This window comes from Hippopotamus amphibius, chromosome 4 (genome assembly GCF_030028045.1).
Source record: "Hippopotamus amphibius kiboko isolate mHipAmp2 chromosome 4, mHipAmp2.hap2, whole genome shotgun sequence".
Lineage (NCBI taxonomy): Eukaryota > Metazoa > Chordata > Mammalia > Artiodactyla > Hippopotamidae > Hippopotamus > Hippopotamus amphibius.
In genome coordinates, this window is record NC_080189.1 from 45,081,647 (window position 1) to 45,103,399 (window position 21,753).

Below are 21,753 nucleotides of genomic sequence, written 5' to 3' on the forward strand. Positions count from 1 at the left end.
TTCAGTATAAAACTATTTTCCTAGATGTTTAAAATATATGTGAGTGAGTTTGGCTTTTTCTGGTATATATAACATAGCCATGACACATGGAAAAGATAAAAGAAAATCTTTCTACACACCTGAACAATATGGCAGAAAACAACTTGGGCTACAATCAAGTTTCTTCATAAATCGAATTTGTCCATTATCCTTAAGGCAAAAAAAGTTCCTCTCACCAAGAACAAAAACCGAAGATGCTGACTGATTGAAAGAGACAATACATATATCAAGGGCTTGTTCTCCAATATTTAGAGTCCAATCCACCTACAAAGGAAAACTCATAATCAATTTAGTTGCTAAAAATGGAACATTTCAGTCACTTTCGTATCAATACAATTAAGAAATGCTTTACAACAAAGCAAGAGTAAAGATTGGCTAATCCTCATTCATTTTTTTTCTATGACCACATTTCTAATATTTTGTAGATTCTAGTAGTTTTTGCCCCATCTTTGACCAAATGACATTAGCTATTCAGCAGTTCAAAAACACTCATACGAATTTAATCAAGGAGGTGAAGATCTGTACATCGAAACCTATAAAACATTGATGAAAGAAATTGAAGAGCACAAATAAATGGAAAGATATGCCATGTTCATGGATTAGAAGAATTAATATTATTAAAATGTCCATACTACCCAAAGTGATCTACAGATTCAAATCCCTATCAAAAGAAAAGAAAAAAATCCTGCCATTTGCAACAACATGGATGAACTCGGAGGACATTATGCTAAGTGAAATAAGTCAGACACAGAAAGATGAATACAGCATGGTCTCACTTATCTGTGCAATCTAAAAAAGTCAAAATCATAGAAGCAGAGAGTAGAATTGTGGTTGCCAGGGTCTGGGGGATGGGAGAAATGAAGATATGCTGGTCAAAGCGTGCAATTTCAGTTATGCAGGATGAATAAGTTCTGGAGACCTAATGTACATGTAGTTATAATACTATATTGTATACTCGAAATTTGTTAAGAGAGATCTTAAATCATCCTACAACCTATATATGTATGTGTGTGTGTGTGTGTGTGTGTGTGTGTGTGAGGTGACAGATGTTAATTAGCTTGGTTGTGGTAATCATTTCACAATTTATACACATATTAAAACATCTCATTGTACACAGTAAATTTATACAATTTTTATTTGTCAATTATATCTCAATAAAGCTAGAGGAAAAAAAGGCAGGTAGAGAAGAGGGTGGGAGAATGTCACATGCAAAGTGAGCTGCCTGTACAAAAGGTCCTGTCATGGAAGGGGAGGGTCAATGGCTTGTTCAAAAAAATACACATAAAGAAGTTATCTGCTCCATTGAAAGTTTTCCATAAGAAAGCTATTGTGTTTACTTTGCAAGTCAAATTTAATAATCAATAAAACCTACAGCTAGTATTGCTATAAATACAATGTTTTGATACAAAGACAATTTTTGAAAATATCAATATGTATATATAGAGCAGTTGTCAAGCTATTGTAGTAGTATTGACAGGATCCTCTACACATAAGAGCTCCTCCAGGGTATCTCCATCTCTATGGAATATGGTCAATGTTTAACAAACGTTTCTTAAAATAATGAAGGAATGAATGTAAAACAGACACATGAAGAGTTTTTCAGAATTCGGACCCCAATCAATTATTATTTCTAAATCAAGAAAACAGAAAGGAGCAAAGACATACTATTTTGAAACGCACTGGCTGACAGGCATTTATTGTATATGGCAATGACAGCGGGACAGATGCACTGGATAAAGAGGAAATAAGATTGCCCTCCAGGTTAGGCTTTAAAGCAAGAATCAACAAATAAAGGTTCGAAGAAGAGAGATGAAAAGCCACATTAAAGATATATATATAAATTTCATGCCTAAATCATTCAGAAATGATTTAGGTATTAATCTATCTACTTTAGGATTAAAATATCTGAAGAAGGCATGAAATCCAAATGGGGCTAGTCAAAGAGGCAAATATCATCAGTGTGTATACAAGAATAATCTGGAATAGGGAGCTATCATAGTGAATATAGGTAGATGCATCAGATTATCTTCATTTAAATTAGAATTTAAAACCAAGAAACCATTCAGTTATCACTTAGTTCAAGTGTAGTTTACCTATACAAAAAGATTCTACTGGACACAAGACATGAACATCAGTACTAAGGGAGTTACATTTCTCACTACAATTTAATAGGCTGGCATTCTAGCATTATTTTTCAGTGCCTGTAACTCAGGCTGATGCATCTCTGACTCTGAGAGATGGCGATTCATTTGGAGTGGACAGGCAGTTTCTGAGGCCACAGGCCACTAAATACTTTCAGTTCACTAGGTACTGAGTGCCACTCTTTGTAACGTCCCCTTACAGAAATACACCACATTCTAAACTGATGAGTCTCAAAATGCACAGAAGTTTACTAAGAATAATCATTTAAAAATTCTTCCACTTCCAGCCATGGTAGAGTAATAGGAAAAAATCTACCATCCCCTCTGAAACAACCACAAAATGGACAAAATGTATGAAACAACCATTTGCAGGGCACTGGATATCAGAAAAAAAAGGACAGCAATCCCTTAAAAACAGAAAACAAATGAGGTACATGCTATAACTGCTCCAGCCATAAGAGAGTTTTCAGGCTATGGCACAGGGAGAAGGAACCAGGCAAAGCCCAGCAGACTCCCTGAGTTGAGGAGATGGATGCTAAGAGTTCAGAGAAACCAAGGCAGCTAGAGTTCGTAAGATAGCCTGCCAAAGAAAGAAAGCAGCATAGGGACAGAACTCTGCGATCTGTAAAGAATCCTCTCAAATATTCAGCTGAGTACTTATCAGCACATTCTTGTAGAAAACTACTCAAAGCCAGGAAAAGAACCACCCAAAAGGATTAGCGGTAACGGTGCCCAGCATTCACATAGGCCCTGGAACACTGCCTGTACCCACCAGCCAGAATGAAACACCTCATAATTCAAAAGGAGCTGGATAGAGCACTCAAGGAGTATCACCTTAGGAGTAGGGAATAAGTAGCCCCAAAATGAGCACTGCCCTTGTCCCACCTAACAAGACTTAAAAGCAAGAACCAAAAAGATCAAACTGTTTCTAATTTGACTGTCTCCCAGGCCTAAGCTCAAGAAGATTTATAGAAATACAGAAATATCTAGCACCCTACAAAGTAAAATTGACTGTATCCTGGCATCTAGCAAAAAAATTACCAAGCAGGTAAAGAAACAGGAAAATGTGATCCATGATGTTGAGTTAAATAAACTGAAATTGATTCAAAATTGATACAGATGTTAGAATTAGAAAATAAGGACATTAAAACAATTATTATAACTGTATTCTTTACCTTTAAAAAGTTAAGTAGATACATGGAAGATACTTTCAAAATCACCCAAATTAAACCTGTAGAGATACACACTATACCAGAAGGGAATTAATGCCAGATAAGACATTGTACAAAGAATATTAGTGACCTTGAAAACATAGCAGGTGGAACTAACAGGTAGGCTGGGGGATAGCCCAGAGCCTGCTCAGAAGGAGTGCAACGGATGCTTGCTTGCTCCCGAAACAGGGGTGGAAAGCGCAGATTGGAACTGTGTGTGTGGCTGGTTGGTTTCCTGCAACCTCTCTGTGAGTGCCCCAGCCTGAGCAGACTGAATGCTGCAGCCCTGCTTACCTCACATTGCAGCTCCACACTGGAGTGAGGGATGCCATGACTGAGGAAAGACCTCAGTCATAAGACAAAGAAGTGCTAAGACCCAAAGCAATGTCTAAGCAGGGAGGGGGCAGCCATTACTGGTGCTTGCACAAGCAACACATCAGAAAAAGTCAGACTTCTGTCTATGGCCAGACCACCACAGCCTACACCCTTTCAAACACCAAGGGCTTTCACAGACCCTCTTGCTCCAGCACTGCTCCCCTCTGGGACAAGCGTGTCAGTGCTGCAAGAGGGGAGAGCTCACACTTAAAGGGAACAGAGCCGGTTCAAACTCCACCCTCAGGGCTTCTGCTCGTGCAATTTGGGACCTGATCCCACCCTTTATAGGGCAGAGATGGCCACTGAACAGAGGGGAAGCCTTGGCTCACACCTGGCTCTGTCCTTAGCCCCACCTTCTCCAGTCCACTTCCTAACAAGGTGATAGCTTCCAGCTCACCCTGAGGAAAGATGTGACTTATGTTCATATCAAATCCAGATCTCCCATCAAAACCGCTGGGCACATACAGACTGTATAAGGATACTCCCACATAAGGACACTGCATTAGAAAACTGTTTAACCTAGTTTCATAGAAAGAGAAAAAGTTAAGCAAAATGAAAAGACAGAGGAATTGGTCTCAATAGAAAGAGCAAGAGAAAACACCTAAAAAAAACAAAAAATGAAAGAAAAATAAACAATTCACCAGATAAAGAATTCAAAGCATAGTAATAAGACTGCAAACTGAATTAGGGAAAAGAATAGATGAACAAAGTGAGAGTTTTAGCTAGAAACTAGAAAATATTTTTTAAAAACCAGTCAGACTGAAAAATATAACTTAAATGAAAAACACACTAGAAGGAATAAATAGTAGACTAGGTGACACAGAAGAACCCATAAGTGATCTGGAAGACAGAGTAATGGAAATCATCTAATCAGAAGAGCAAAAATAAAAACAACTTTTAAAAATGAGAACAGTTTAAGAGATAACATCAAATGTACAAACATTTGCAGGGGTCCCAGAAGGAAAGAGAGAGAGAAAAACAGGTTGAAAATGTATTAGATGAAATTATGGCTGAAAACTTACCAAATCTAAAGAAGGAAACAGATATCCAGGTACAGGATCCACATCAAGACATATCATAATTAAACTGGCAAAAGTTAAAGATAAAGAGAGTTCTAGGGGCAGCAAGAGAAAAACAAAAAGAGTCATATACAAGGGAATCCCCATAAGACTACAGCTGATTTTTCTACAGAAACTTTGCAGGCCAGAAGGAAGCAGCATGATATACTCAAAGTGCTAAAAGCGGGAAAACCTGCAACGTAGGATACTTCACCAAGCAAGATTATCAGTTATAACTGAAAGATAGATAAAGAACTTCTCAGACAAGCAAAAATTAAAAGCATTCATCAAAGAAAAAAAAATCAAATTGTACGCTTTAAATATATGCAGTTTATTGTATGTCAACTGTATCTCAATAAAAGTTCTTAAAAAAAAGAAGAAAAAAAAAGCATTCATCAATCAATACTAAATCTATCCTAAAAGAAATACTAAAGCATCTTCTCTAAGTGGGAAAGAAGTAAAAATCTATAGGAAACGGAAAATCCCACTAGGAAAGACAAATATATAGTAAGGGCTGAGGATCAACCACTTAAATAAGCTATTTGAAGATTAAAAGGCAAGAAAAATATAAAAGCAACTATAACTATAATGAACAGCTAAGGGATAAACATGAAGATGTAAAATAGGACATCAAAAACACAAAACATGGGGGAGGGGAATAAAAAGTGTAGATGTTTAGAATGTGTTTGAACTTAAATGACCGCGAGTTTAAAACAAGTAGATATAATTGTAGTTCAACATATATGAACCCCATGGTAACCACAAATCAAAAACCTACAACAGATACACAAAAACTAGAGAGAAAGGAACACAAGCATATGTTCCTAAAGAAAATCATCAAATCATGGAGAAGAAACAAAAAGAATTAGAAATGAACAAAGAACAACAAAAACAAGTGGAAAACAAATAATAAAATGGCAATAAGTACGTGCCTATCAATAATTTTTTTAAAATATCAATGGACTAAATACTCCAATCAAAAGACATAGGGTGTACTATTGGGCATATACCCTCAGAAAACCATAATCCTAAAAGAAACATGTACCATAATGTTCATTGCAGCAATATTTACAATAGCCAGGACATGGAAGCAACCTAAATGTCCATCAACAGATGAATGGATAAAGAAGATGTGGCACATATATACAATGGAATATCACTCAGCCATAAAAAGGAATGAAATTGAGTTCTTTGTAGTGAGGTGGATGGACCTGCAGTCTGTCATACAGAGTGAAGTAAGCCAGAAAGAGAAAAACAAATACTGTATGCTAACTCACATATATGGAATCTAAAAAAATGGTACTGATGAACCCAGTGACAGGGCAAGAATAAAGATGCAGATGTAGAGAACGGACTTGTGGACATGGGGTAGGGAGTGAAGGGGAAGCTGGGATGAAGTGAGAGAGCAGCACTGACATATATACACTACCAAATGTAAAACAGATAGCCAGTGGGAAGCTGCTGCATAACACAGGGAGATCAACTTGATGATGGGTGATGACTTAGAGGGCTGGGATAGGGAGGGTGGGAAGGAGTTATAGGAGGGAGGACATATGGGGATATATGTATAAATATAGCTGATTCACTTTGTTGTATAGCAAAAACTGGCACAACAGTGTAAAGCAATTATATTCCAATAAAGAGCTAAAAAAAAAAGCATCTAACACATCTTAGAGAGCTACAAGTAAATTTAACCATTGGAACAGGAAAAAAAAAAAGAAACAGTGTAAATCAACTATACTTCAATAAAAAAATTTTTTAAGACATAGGGTGTCTGATTGGATTAAAAAAACAAGACACATCTATATGCTGCTTACAACAAACTCACTTCAGAGCCAAAGACACACTCAGACTAAAAGTGAGGAGATGGAAAAAGATATTTCATCCATGCAAACAGAAATGATAGGACAGCAAGGACAGCAATACTCATATCAGACAAAAACAGACTTTAAAACAAAGTCTAGGAACTTCCCTGGTGGTCCAGTGGCTAAGACTCTGCGCTCCCAATGCAGGGGGCCCAGGTTCAATCCCTGGTCAGGGAACTAGATCCCACATGCCACAACTAAGAGTTCACATGCCACAACTGAAGATCCCACATGCCGCCACAAAGACCACGCACATGTCAATGAAGACCCTGCATGCACAATTAAGACATGACACAGCCAAATAAATAAATAAATATTTTTAAAAGTCTATAATAAAATACAAAAGGGCATTATATCATAATATAATATAATACATGATATCATATAATTATATTATATCATTATAAAAGGTTCAATACAAGAAGCAGATATTACAATCTTTAACATATATGCACCCAATACAGGAGCACCTATATATACAAAGGAAATATCAACAGACATAAAAGGGGAAATTGACAACAATAATAGTAGAAGACTTTAATGCCCCACTTACATAAATGGACAGATCATCAAGACAGAAAATCAGTAATGCAACAGTGGTCTTAAATGACACAATAGACCAGTTGGACTTAATAAATATCTACAGGATGTTCCATCCAAATCCAGCAGAATGCACGTTCTTTTCAAGTGTACATGGGACAGTCTTCAGAATAGATCACATGCTGGGCCACAAAACAATTATCAACAAATTTAAGAGGATAGAAATTATATCAAGCATTTTCTCCAAATACAATAGTATGAAACTAGAAATCAATTACAGAAAGAAAAATGGGAAAAAGCACAAACACATGGAAGTTAAACAACATGCTACTAAAAAACTCAATGAGGAAATCAGAAAACACCTCAAGACAAATGAAAATGGAAACACAACTTTCTAAAACCTATGGAATGCAGCAAAAGCCACACTGAGAGGGAAGTTTATAGATACAGGCCCACCTCAAGAAACAAGAAAAATCTCAAATAAACAACCTAACATATCATCTACAGCAATTAGAAAAAGGAGAACAAACAAAGCCCAAAGTCAGCATAAGGAAGGAAATAATAAAGATCAGAGAGGAAATAAATAAAATAGAGACAAAAAATACAAGGGAGAAAATCAATGAAAGCAAGAGCTAGTTTTTTGAAAAGATAAACAAAGTTGATAAACCTTTAGCCAGGCTCACCAAGAAGAAAAGAGAAGACCCAAATAAACAAAATAAGAAATGAAAGAAAAGAAATAACAACCAATATCACACAGATACAAAAAATTATAAGCGAATATGATAGTCATATGCCAACAAATTGGACAACCTAGAAGAAATGGACAAATTTCTAGAAACATACAACCTGACAAGATTGAATCAGGAAGAAATAGACAATCTGCATAGATGAATCACTAGTAGTGAAACTGAATTTGTAATTTAAAAAAAACTTCCAGCAGACAAAAGTCCAGGAACAGACAGGTTCACAGGGGAATTCTACCAAAAATATAAAGAAGAACTTCTACCTAACCTTCTCAAACTATTCCAAGAAATCATAGAGGACAGTAAACTCCGAAATTCATACTACAAGGCCATCTTTACCTTGATAACAAAACCAGACAAAAACACTTCAAAAAGAGGAAAATTACAGGCTAATACCTTTGATGAATATAGATGCATTAAAACTCTCATCAAAGATGGTATAGAGGCAGCTTATCTCAACATAATAAAGGCCATTTATGACAAACCCACAGCTAACATCATACTCCATGGTAAAAACCCAAAAGCATTTCTGCTAAAATCAGGAACAAGACAAGGATACCCACTCACACACTTGTTTAACATAGTATTGGAAGTCCTAGCCAAGAAACCTGGCAAGAAAAAGAAATAAAAGGTATCCAAATTGAAAGGGAAGAAGTAAAACTATCACTCTTTGCAGATGACATGGTATTATATTTAGAAAACCCTAAATTCTCCACCAAAAAACTATTGGAACTAATAAATGAATTCAGGAAGTTGCAGGATACAAGATCAATATATAGAAATCTATTGTTTTTCTATATGCTAATAATGAACTATCAGAAAGAGAAAACAAGAAAACAATCCTGTTTAAAATCACATCAAGAAGAATAAAATAAGTAGGAATAAACTTAACCAAGGAGGTTAAGGACCTATACTCTGAAAACTATAAAACATCAGTGAAGGAATCTGAAAATGATACATAGAAATGGAAAGGTATCCTATGTTCTTGGATTAGAAGAATTAATATTGTTAAAGTATCCATACTACCCAAAGCAATCTATAGATTTAATACAATCCCTATCAAAACACCCAGGGTATATTTCATAAAACTGGAACCAATACCTAAAATTTATATGGAACCACAAAACATTCTTTTTTTTTTTTTTTATTTTTTGGGGGGTACACCAAGTTCAGTCATCTGTTTTTATACACATATCCCCGTATTCCCTCCCTCCCTTGACTCCCCCCCCATCGAGTCCCCCCCACCCTCCCCATCCCAGTCCTCTAAGGCATCTTCCATCCTCGAGTATGGAACCACAAAACATTCTGAATTGCAAAGAAATCATGAGAAAAAGAACAAAGCTAGCAGTAAGTCCCTGACTTCAGACTATACTACAAATCTGTCATAATCAAAACAGCACAGTACTGGCACAAAAACAGACACATAGATCAATGGAACAGAATAGAGAGCTCAGAAATAATAGAGAACTCACACACCTATGGTCAATTAATTTACAACAAAAGAGGCAAGAATATACAGTGGAGAAAAAGACAGTCTCTTCAATAAGCAGTGCTGGGAAAACTGAGCAGCTACATGTGAAAGAATGATATTAGAACATTTCATCACACCTTATAGAAAAATATACTTAAAAAGGATTAAAGACCTAAGTGTAAGACCAGAAACCGTAAAACTCAATATTTCTTCAAACTACTTTTTTAAGTTATCAAACTTCCACGTTTGTCTTTGAGCTAACTTTATCTTAGTAGGCTGTGAAAATTTTTTCATCTTTTACTTACATATTTCATCACATGACTAACAGTAGCAACTTTTTTACCTATCAAAGGAATTTTTAATTTTTCTATTTTTATTTTGTTAGTTTATAATCACTTCAAAGTGACCCCATCTAGATATTTATCATTCTAGTGGTACAACTCTATAATCTGGTATATTATGACCATGACTAGACATGTGTCTCCATTGCTCAATAATAGCCAACTAAATTCTTTGATCATTGACACAACTTTAACATAGAAAAGAGAAAAGGCTAAAATATATGTTTTTTAAATTTTTCTTCCCAGGAATTCTTAATCTAAACAAACATCTGTGATTAGATAAAACATTACTAAAATTTTTATATATTTTTAAAAGGCCTTACAACTAGTCTTTTTCCAGAACCAAGTTTTTGCTGTTCAGTCTCTTGTCTTTTATCTGCATCCGTTGCAAAAGCAAGTACTTGGTATCTGTTTAAAAGATATGGAATAATTGTAAGTGACTTTATAGTTTAAAAGTGTAAATTATTTTAAACTTTATAAGCACATAATCTCAGTATAGCTAAAATTTTTAAATGCACATAATCTACAAACATTATGAATCACTTTTTCCTTAATTTTAAAAATTTAAAAATATAGTAATGAATTCTTACTGAATGATACTGTGGCATAAGACTGTGTAAAACAGTAATGATAAAGAAATTATAACCATATGTCCCAAAATTCAATATTGGGAAAATAGCTCTGCCAAATGTCAAAGCATTTCCATTAGAATTTTATGTGACAATAACAATACTCAAGAAAGATCCAGCACCAAAATACAAAATAGAAAAAAATACAAATAATGTAAAGCAACCAGATGAGCTATTGCAAACCCCCCCAACAAAAGTAGTAGTAGAAATTGTTATAATAGATACTCTATGGACCCCAGAGGACCTGAGTTTAATTTCCAGCTAAACAATTAACTAGTTGAGTAAATTCTTGAAAATTAATCACTCCGTCTTAGCTTTCTTATCTACAAAATGGGAATAATATTCTCTAACTCAAGCATTGTTAAAAGAATTAAAAAATAATTTAGTGCCTAGTACAGTATCTGGTATATACTACATGCCCAATTATTGATTGACAGGTTGACAAACAGATAGACAGATACAGATTTATATATATATAGACATAAAGCACCTAGTAATTTATCTGGTATGTAATAAGTTCTCAATACTGGACATTATGACTTTCTGTAAGTATTTTATAGCTTTTATTTCAATAGTAACATTTAGCACAACATTGTAAATCAACTATACTTCAATAAAATAAATTTTTTAAAAATTAAAAATAGTAACAGCTCAAATATTCTTAAAAACAATTTATAAATATTATTCAATTTAGAAATGATTAATTTAGACAATAAAGTTTAAATTCCCTTATCCCCATTAATTTATGGTATACTGTTAGAGTAATAATCCTACTCAAAATGAAGAAATTTTTGGCTCATAGATTCCTTTCCCTCTTATGGAATCAAAGCACCTTACATTGCTCTTCGATAGCTAAGAGGAAAATTAGTAAATAGATATATTCAGATATTTCATATTGTCTGTGAGAAAGATGTCTGATAGTGTAAACATCAGGAACTTGAATGAATAAAGGCAATGTAGAATATCTAAATAAGCACTGAAATTTACACTGGTATTCAAATGTTATATATCAACTCTTAAAGCATTCTATCTCAATCAGCAATACTTAATTTGTAAAAAATCTCCAATTTTCAGTGAATGTAGAATGACTATGAATTAAGATAGATTTTGCAATGCATTCATGAAAACCTGTCTTGCAGTTAATAAGAAAGCTTAATGTATATAAAGTTAATTCATTCAATAAATATATAGTAGGGAATCTCATACAAACATTAACAAGAGGAAGAACTACTACATGACCTATATCCACCGGGACCTTCCAAAGTAATTGTGGAGATTCGTATACAAACAAATAAGTGTAACTCAGAGTGCCCTGTGCTAGTAGAAGGTATGCATATATAAGTAGCAAAGGAATATGATGGCAGAAACAGGTCATTGGGGTGGAGGAAATATATACATTCTTGGTATCAATTCAGGAGGAGAAAGCTAGGTTTTGAAGAATGAGTGAAAACTCATCATGCTGTTAAAAGAGGTAAAAAGCATTACAGCAAAGCAAACAGCACATGCAAAGGCATGCAGCAGTAAAAGAGACATAAAAGGCCATGGCAGGAGTTTAGGAGAGATGCATGGCAGAGAGGAATGAGTCATGGGAAATGAGACAAAAAAGGTAGGAGGCTGAAGATCTCAACCTTGTAAAACCACGCTAAAAAATTCCATAGGCAGCTGCAGCAAATATCTCCATACCATCTGAGACCAACCTTCAAAATCCTTAAGTCTCCAAAAGTGCCAAATAATTAGACCTCATATTCCAACCTCCAAACAGGATTGCTTTACTCTTTCTGGTTCATGGTAACAGAAACAGTATGCACTGGTGACTAGAACATCAACCCAGAGCTGGTCCTGCAATGGATCTAACCTCAGGCAATTAATTACATAGGCAGTTCATTTCCTGCAAACACAAACCTACCAGAGGATGATATGGACATTAATGAGGTTGTTGCAAAAATCCAAAGCTTTTGAGCTGTTTGAAGCTTCCCACATTAACTACAATGAGTTATTATTTCATCTGAGGCATAAGTGAACCCCTAAAGTGGCCTCACTAACATCAAAACAGCAGGCAGAGACACAGCCAAAATTGAATCCTGATTTCTAAATCCAGACCAATTCTCTTCCTGGAAGACAACTCAGAAGAGTATTTTATTACTAAATGTAACTGTCATTAAATTTAGATGATGGCAAACTTACAATAGCATTTATTTTATGATTCTTCCCTAAATTCTCTTAATTGTGACCAATAATGTACATGGAAATCTATTTCCAAAACCAAACAATTCCAAGCAGACTTGGAAATTCTGAATTAAAGAAAATACTTGGATTTTTTTTTCTCTTATCGCTTAAGTGTTCAGTAATATAAGCTAAAGAATAAAATTCCCTTGTTGAAACTGCTGAAAGAATAATCAGGTCCAATGTAAAAAGATTTAGTGAAAGAATGTCATATATGTTTTTCAGAACAGAAAGGCACTAATCACAGATACAGCAAGTCCAGGTGAACAGTAGTGCTTTTTGAACCAACAGCCACAAATGCTTAACAGGTCCTGTGGAGCACCAATGACAAACTCAACCATGTAATTTAGTGCTCTTCTGTATCACATCGTAAAAACAGCAGCAAGTAACTAAAATATGGATTGAGGTGTCACAGAACACAAGAGTAAACCCTCCAAATTCATTTATTTTCAAGTGAAAAATAGTTGTCACCTCAAAGGGTACAGGAGATTTGGGAACTTTGATACTTAACCTGCAGAACTCTACTAGAATTGGAAGCTCTGGACACAGAGCATACTATGTTCATTCCAACTATAGCTAAAATATTCTTGATTATGCCAGGGAGAATCATTTTCATTGAAAGATGCCAGTAACAAAATACAAGGTTTCCTTATAAACTTTTCATTCCTTCATTAAGATCTTGTTAAACATCTATTTTCAGCAAGGTACAATGCTAGGCATTTCAGAGGATACAAAATCCCTGCCATCAAGGAACATGTAGCCTAGTCAAGGAGAATAACAAGTAAGTATGTAATATCAGTAAAAGCATGATAGTGCTTATGGAAAGCAGTGAAAAATTACTCTGTGAAGTGAGAAGGAGCTGTTACTGATAGCTACGTCAAGGAAGATCTGAATGGGGAGCAGGGAGGCTTCCAGAGCTAATTTTCATTTGCAGAGAAGGAAGGAAGAGCATTTCAGACAGAGTACTGCGTGAGCAAAAGAGGAGAGAGAAAAAGAGAAGCCCTGAATATATATGGATAACACCAAATATTTCAGTTCAGCAAGAGCCTAAGGCTGGTGAAGAACACAATCTTCTTTTTAAAATACTATCCATTAAATTCAACAAACAGATTTTAAAATACTGATTTTAAAAGTAGCCTATTGTCTACTTAGCAATGTATTAATATTAGGAGCCACTGTAGAGGTGCAGGGGAAAGTGTATAGCAATCAGGAGAGAAAGATAAAACTCATGGCAAGTATACTTCTTCAGGGAGCCTCCTTACATTCAACTCTTATTTAAAGGTGTCATCTCTAGGCCTCCTCAGTGTCCTGTGCACAGCACTGCTATAGCCTGTATCACAATGAACTGAAATAGCTGATTGACTTGCTACCTCCCCCACTTGCTGGCATACTGCTGGAGGACAAGAGACAAGTCTTATCTAGCTTTATATTTCCAGTACTTTGCACAGTGTGTGGCACAAAGAAGCCTCTTGAAAAATGTTTGCTGAATGAATGATTGAACCAATGAACTGAATTATTCCTTTAGTGAACAGGTATTTAAAACAGATTCTGCTCTCAGGAACCTGATACTGTAAGACATACTCTGGAACATTTTAGCAAGGTACAAAAAGCAAATATGATATTGGGCAAAAATCAGTGTTTTGGGCAATAACATATCTAGGAGGTGGGAAAAGGTGGATATTTGAACCAGTTAATTTCAAAAGTCCCTTCCAAGTCTGAAAGTCAACTTAACAGAGGTAAAATGTGACTGGAATATAAAGAGCACTAAATGTCCTATGAGAAGATTTAGGTTTTTTTAATGGGCAACAAAAATTATTCTGGCTTAAAGACGTGTTTCAAAAGAATAGATATGAGAAAGGTCCTTCAAAGTCTAGATTAGAGGTAAAAAAAAAACAAAAGAGAAATCCAAGAGAAAAGATAAAAGCCTGAATGCCAGTGGGAATGGGAAGCAAGGGATGAGTAAGAGGAAAAAAAGGTAGAAAGGTCATGATTCACTGACTAAATAATTCTGAGAAGCAAAGGAAAGAAAAAGAGAATAAAAGATGATCCAAAGTTTGCACAAATATGGCGAGGGAATGGCCCTAAGCCCCACCTCTACCAAAAAAAAAAGGAAACAATTCTCTCACTTCAAAAGAAAAACAACACTCAAAGTGTGTCCCTGAATTAGAATCACCTGGAGTGTGTATTTGTTTTGTTTTGTTTTAATATTTATTATTTTTTATTTATTTATTTCTTTTTGGCTGCATTGGGTTTTTGTTGGTGTGTGTGGGCTTTCTCTAGTTGCAGTGAGCGGGAGCTACTCTTCGTTGTGGGGCACAGGTTTCTCAGTGCAGTGGCTTCTCTTGCTGTGGAGCACAGGCTCCAGGCACTCAGGCTTCAGTAGTTGTGGCGCATGGGCTCAGTAGCTGTGGCTCACGGGCTTTACTTGTGGCTCACAGGCTTACTTGCTCCACAACATGTGGGATCTTCCCAGACCAGGGATCGAACCCATGTCCCCTGCACTGGCAGGCGGATTCTTAACCACTACGCCACCAGGGAAGTGTGGACTGTGTATTTGTAATGACAATTACTGGGTCTTTTCCCCAAACATACTAAATCAAAATCTGGGGGGTTGGGGATTAAGAATCTGCAGAAGTACATTTTATAAGAGGATACTCAGGTGATTCTTATGCATGCTAAAGTTTGAGACATAACCTTCTCTGGTTCCTATTTGAACATAATTGATCTGTTTTTAAAGTAATTAAATATCAATAACAAAAATGAAAATGAATTGTCTTAAAAGCCTTTTCTATTAACTTATTATATTTTTAACTGATTATGAATAGATTTAATGAAGCCTCCAAAGACCAAACCTACAGTTTTCATGCTTTCTCCCATCCTAAATTACACCTGTGATTATCATTTAATCTATTAAACTTGAAAGCGTACATAAATACAACATCCTACTTAATGTTATAAACCCTCTTGATTGTCATCATTTCACAACAACCACATATCCCATGCATTTTTACCATTATAAAAGATCCACATGATAAATAAAGTATGCATTTTTTAGTCCTAGATGGAGATGAACTTAATAGATCAGTATACTGGAGAATTACCACAGTTAAAACAGTATGAGTTTCTGTGAGATTAAACCTTCACATTAAGGAAACCTACACATTGCTTCCTCATCCAATCACTCCTGGAGTTATTACCAAATTAATTCCTATTCACATATTTCAAAGACTAAGTCATGGAACATTCAAATCTTTGTATCATGACCCCAATGTAACACTGCTAGTATCACACTACTTGGCAAGAACCGGGTGGAAAGCTGAAAAGCAGATCTTCTCAATATTGCTTAAGTTTTGGCAGGATTGAATGAACTATACAGATATTTTTCTCAGCATCTCAAAATAATTATAATATTTTATTTATTACCAGTAGCAATGCCACAAATCATTCATCTCCTTTGGACAAGAGCCCTAGGAGTTGTACAAGGAATATGACATAATGATACACTACCTCCATCAGTTAACTTCTGCTTAGTCACAAACATTTGCTTATTTTCAGAGTTTTAAATCCTAGATGCCTTAACAATAATTCTCAAAACACAAACTGTCACTTAAGGGAAAACTGTGTTAACTTGCAATATATACAATAACAAAACTTGAAGACAACAATTTACAGCTGTTGCCTGATGAATTTATATTTTCTTTCTGCCTTGGGAAAAATCATGTGGCCAAAAATAATACCGAAAGGCTATAATGAAGTGTTGCTTAGATGATTAAAGTTCTAAATGCTGCCATCAGTAAAATAATAACAATAAAGTTATTGAAGATATTATAATTCTCCAAGTCTATTTCTTTTCCCAGAATGGATTTCTGCTTTTTTTCCCATTCTCCCTTCCAACAAAAAACACAGCCTCCAAAATCTCAAAACCATAATTTTTATTGAAATTTAGCTGGTGGAGGAGAAAATGGCCTCTCTCAAACACAATTCACCAAAATCAATAAGAATTTCTAGCAAAAAGTATAAGCAGTTTTCGTAGGGTAATTTGCATACTTCGCTTCTGCAAACTGTTCTTTCAAAAACATTCATAATTACATAACAACACTTCTATTTCAATTCTTAACAACACTTTTATTTCTTGCCAATATTCCTCCTATGTCATATACATGCTTTTTTGTTATAAAATAATTCTATATATGTATGTGTATATGGCTTTTTTCCACTCACACTGTGTTTCATTATTTATAATTCAGGGAACAATCAGTAATTATTGAGCATCTTCTATGGGGTGGTAACTTGACATACACTTAATCCTTTCAACAAGTTTGTCGAAATAGCTGTTATTATTTCCTTTACATCATAAGGACACTGGCCATCAAACAGCTGTGAGTAGCAGAATCAGGACTCCAATCCAGGTGTGCCTCTCTCCAAATCCTTCTTCTCAATCTCTGCACTATACTGCCTTTCAAATATGTTAGGATATGTAAGTGACATCCTCTACGTCACCACAATTACATTTTATCAGAAACCACTTTCTTTTTTATTTGCAATATTCAAGCTTTTTGTGGAAAAAAATTTATCAGCAGCAGCATACACACAAAGAATAATGATTCCGAATACTCAAGATCCAGACTTACTTGTAACTTTCCACTTGTCGGCAGGAAGAAACAGTAATGAAGGAATCTGTACGGGAACTGTAAGCAAGAGGACCAGGTAGAAGAGAACCAGGTAGAAATCTCCCAAAAGCATAGCTTTCCTGCTCAAATACCATCAGCATCCCATCCATAGACTGGATACAAATTAAATCTCGACCTAAAGAAGAATTAGAGGAAATTAGGTGACTTATTCTTTTTATAAATATAATGATTTTACCACTATTCACCACAAATATGTCAGTTAATTTTCCCCAATGAGGAGTTTAAATTTTAAATTGCAAAACGGTGAAGCTATCAGATTACTGTATATTACCACATACACATTTACCAATTTTTTCATTATTCATAAGATGTCTATAGTTTCTTTTTTGGTTGTTGTTGGTTTTTTTAATATTATTTTTGGCTGCGTCAGATCTCAGTTGCCACTCGCGGGATCGTCATTGAGGTATGCAGGAACTTTCGTTGCTGGCTCTCTAGTTGTGGTGCTCAGGCTTCTCTCTGGTTGTGGCATGAAGGCTACAGGGCACATGGGCTCCGTAGTTTGTGGCACGGCAGGCTCTCTAGCAGAGGCACGCAAGCCCAGTAGTTGTGGCATGCGAGCTTAGTTGCCCCAAGGCATGTGAGATCTTAGTTTCCTGACCAGGTATCAAACCCGCATCCCCTGCATTAGAAGGCAGATTCTCTACCACTGGACCACCAGGGAAGTCCCAAGATATCTACAGTTTTAAATACATTTATTTTCATTTATTTGAGCTAAAATCTGTAGCTCAAGGTAATCCCTGAGAAGGATCATGACTCTTTGCAAGATATTTTCCCCAAAATCAGAAATATAAACTGTTCTGCATAAGACTACTTCTCTTCTTCATAGTATGTCAGCCCCATGTTTTCAAATGACTCAGACATCAGTCAAACACAGCAGACCAAATCCATAGACATGTATTAAGCACCAGTTTTATACAAATCACAGTGTTGAGCACTGTTGGGAGAGAAAAATGACAAATACTGAATAATAGTAATCACTGGTTGCCCTATCATTTGATTTTAGGTGTCTTATATTAGTCCATAAATATTAACTATAAAATTCACAGTTCTTGAACTATACCAAGATGATGATGATGATGATGATTTCTGTGGTGCAGTATAGCACCCCTAACCTGAGAAAGATCTAGCGGCTAGAACTCTTCATGTTCTGCTGGTGTGATTCATGTATCCTATAATCTATTATATAGGGAAGAACTATGTCAAAGAAAACTTAAGCTACTCATTAAGCAAATAAACAAAGGGTCAATCTTCTAATTAACGTGTCACCTCTAAACCATACTTTCCATATACAGTAAGTCCTGTAGTAACTATTCCATATTACCTTGGATATCAGTGCCAATACAGTATATCTAAATTTGGAAATTTAAAAAACACTTTGCTCAAAAAGAAATTACATTGCATAGAAATGGATGATAGTCTTATTCTTGTATCTGATTATGGACACAAGGGCAATTTTTAAAAAGGAAAATATGTTGCCAAAGGAGTCTTTTTAAAAGAAAACAAACTGAGATTCTGGGGTGCTTATTACTGCAACATACTCTACCCCATCTTTTTTTTTTTTTTTTTTTTTTTTTAGAGTTTCGAGTTGAGTTTATTTGGAGCAAAATGAGGACTGCAGCCTGGCAGACAGCATCCCAGATAGCTCTGAGAAACTTCCAAAGAGGGAGGGGGGAAGATGAGTATATATGTAATCTTGGTGAAGGGGGTTTCTACTAGTCACAAGGAGCAGAGGTCACCGTGAGGGATTTAGTGCTTTTCTAGATATGAGGAGATGCAAGGGTTGGGCTCATAAAATCAACTCCTGAAAACACCTAACCATCTGAAGACCTGTTCCACCCGCCCACTTTCCAAAGCACACTGTGCCTCATTCCTACTCTACCCCATCTTGATTGATTCAATAAATTTAACAACTTTAAATAGTCTGAGAGATGTTTCAGGTTGAATATTGTCTTAGCATATGTTCACTAAACACACATCTGAACCACTCTGGGATCTCTAGAGAGAAAGGAATTGTTCATGTTAACGCTGTTTTGCAGAGTATTCCCTCAATGCTCAAATTCTCTTATAATGCATAGTAGGTTTTTCAATCATTGTTTTAATTTTTTTGATCTATTCTTTATCTACTATGCTATTAAAGTTTTCAAAAAACAAGGTATGAGTTCGTATGAATGCTGTATGTGTATGCATGCTGTAAGTATATTCACACAGATATATTTAGACAAAGAGTACCTCATCTATCCTGAATTCAACTATATAGCAATCCTGTCTGTGCCAAGCAAAAATGAAAAAGTATAAATATGCCTCTAAATAGTCAAAATAGATGCTGCAAAGTCTTTGTAATGAAAATCATGCAAACTCTTTACAGGTAAGATTCCGAGGTCTCACTCAGAGCATCAACTCTTATTTTAATTATGGTTCCAACAGTTGTAGTTCTCATAAACAAGTTACTGATATTCCAGGAGCTTCAGCCTCCTCATTTATAAAATGAGTATATTTGCATAAGAGCTACAAAGTTAGAGATAAGATTTACTAGTCTCTAACACTGTGTAGCACACATAAAACACAATAAACCATAGCATCATTATGACGGCTATCATTACCTTCTTCTCCAGTCCAGAGAAAAGAAAATAGCAAATTAGAAAATGTATGAAGACACTGACAGCTGTGAGCAGTGACAGATATGCCCTAACAAAAAAGAAAACAGAATGTCTACAAAATATATATCAAATAATTCGAAAAAGAGTAACAGTCAGGGCTTATCTTAGGAGCAATTACTAGCCCTATATATCTCAAAAAAGAGAAATGTCATATTATAATGTACTAGGAGTTATTAAATGGATTTAATATAGTTTAGTATAGTTTAGTCATTTGCAAAAAAGAACTTGTGGCAGAGATGCTAACTGCTCCCCTTAAGAGCCATTCTTTCAAATGGGCATAGAAGGAAATTACCTCAACATAATAAAAGCCATATATGAAAAACCAAAAGCCAACATCGTTCTCAATGGGGAAAAACTGGAAGAATTCCCTCTAAGAACAGGAACAAGACAAGGGTGTCCACCCTCACCACTATTATTCAACATAGTTTTGGAAGTTTTAGCCACAGCAATCAGAGAAGAAAAAGAAATAAAAGGAATACACATTGGAAAAGAAGAAGTAAAATTGTCACTCTTTGCAGATGACATGATATTATATATAGAAAACCCTAAAGACTCTACCAGAAAACTGCTAGCACTCATTGATGAGTTTAGTAAAGTAGCAGGATACAAAATTAATGCACAGAAATCTCTTGCATTCCTATACACTAACAACGGAAGAGCAGAAAGAGAAATTAAGGAAACTCTCCCATTCACCATTGCAACCAAAAGAATAAAATACCTAGGAATAAACCTGCCTAAGGAGGCAAAAGATCTGTATGCAGAAAACTTTAAGACATTGATGAAAGAAATCGAAGATGACACAAACAGATGGAGGGACATACCATGTTCCTGGATTGGAAGAATCAACATCATGAAAATGACTGTACTACCCAAAGCAATTTACAGATTCAATGCAATCCCCATCAAATTACCAATGGCCTTTTTCACAGAACTAGAGCAAGAAATCTTACGATTTGTATGGAAACGCAAAAGACCCCGAATAGCCAAAGCAATCTTGAGAAGGAAAAATGGAGTTGGTGGAATCAGGCTTCCTGACTTCAAACTATACTACAAGGCCATAGCGATCAAGACAGTATGGTACTGGCACAAAAATAGAAAGGACGATCAATGGAATAGAATAGAGAACTCAGAAGTAAGCCCAAACACATATGGGCACCTTATCTTTGACAAAGGAGGCACGAGTATACAATGGAAAAAAGACAGCCTCTTCAATAAGTGGTGCTGGGAAAATTGGACAGCTACATGTAAAAGAATGAAATTAGAACACTGCCTAACACCATACACAAAAATAAACTCCAAATGGATTAAAGGCCAGACATGTAAGGCCAGACACTATAAAGCTCCTAGAGGAAAACATAGGCAGAACACTCTATGACATACATCAAAGCAAGATCCTTTTGGACCCACCTCCTAGAATCATGGAAATCAAATCAAGAATAAACAAATGGGACCTCATGAAACTCAAAAGCTTTTGCACAGCGAAAGAAACCATAAACAAAACTAAAAGGCAACCCTCAGAATGGGAAAAAATAGTTGCCTATGAAACAATGGACAAAGGATTAACCTCCAAAATATACAATACAAGCAGCTCATGCAGCTTAATACCAAAAAAGCAAATAACCCAATCCACAAATGGGCAGAAGACCTAAATAGACATTTCTCCAAAGAAGACATACAGATGGCCAACAAACACATGAAAAGATGCTCAACATCACTCATCATCAGAGAAATGCAAGTCAAAGCCACAATGAGGTATCACCTCACACCGA

The 21,753-nt window shown here is 35.5% G+C and overlaps 1 protein-coding gene and 1 non-coding gene across 11 annotated transcripts in view; one reads left to right on the top strand and one right to left on the bottom strand.

The window, feature by feature from the left end:
* Positions 1-21,753, bottom strand: part of BBS9 (Bardet-Biedl syndrome 9) — a 452,928-nt gene that overhangs the window by 335,610 nt on the left and 95,565 nt on the right. For 9 of the 10 annotated variants that reach the window (XM_057732077.1, XM_057732081.1, XM_057732080.1 and 6 more), the window contains 3 exons: positions 17,268-17,442; positions 10,108-10,192; positions 120-303 (listed from right to left, as the gene is read on the bottom strand). In XM_057732077.1, coding sequence (XP_057588060.1) covers positions 120-303; positions 10,108-10,192; positions 17,268-17,442 — 444 coding nt within the window. The remainder of the gene's footprint in view (positions 1-119; positions 304-10,107; positions 10,193-17,267; positions 17,443-21,753) is intronic. The other variant, XM_057732083.1, reaches the window with a different exon arrangement.
* On the top strand, positions 6,794-6,866 carry TRNAG-CCC (transfer RNA glycine (anticodon CCC)). The gene has a single exon. It is a non-coding gene; the product is annotated as a tRNA-Gly (tRNA).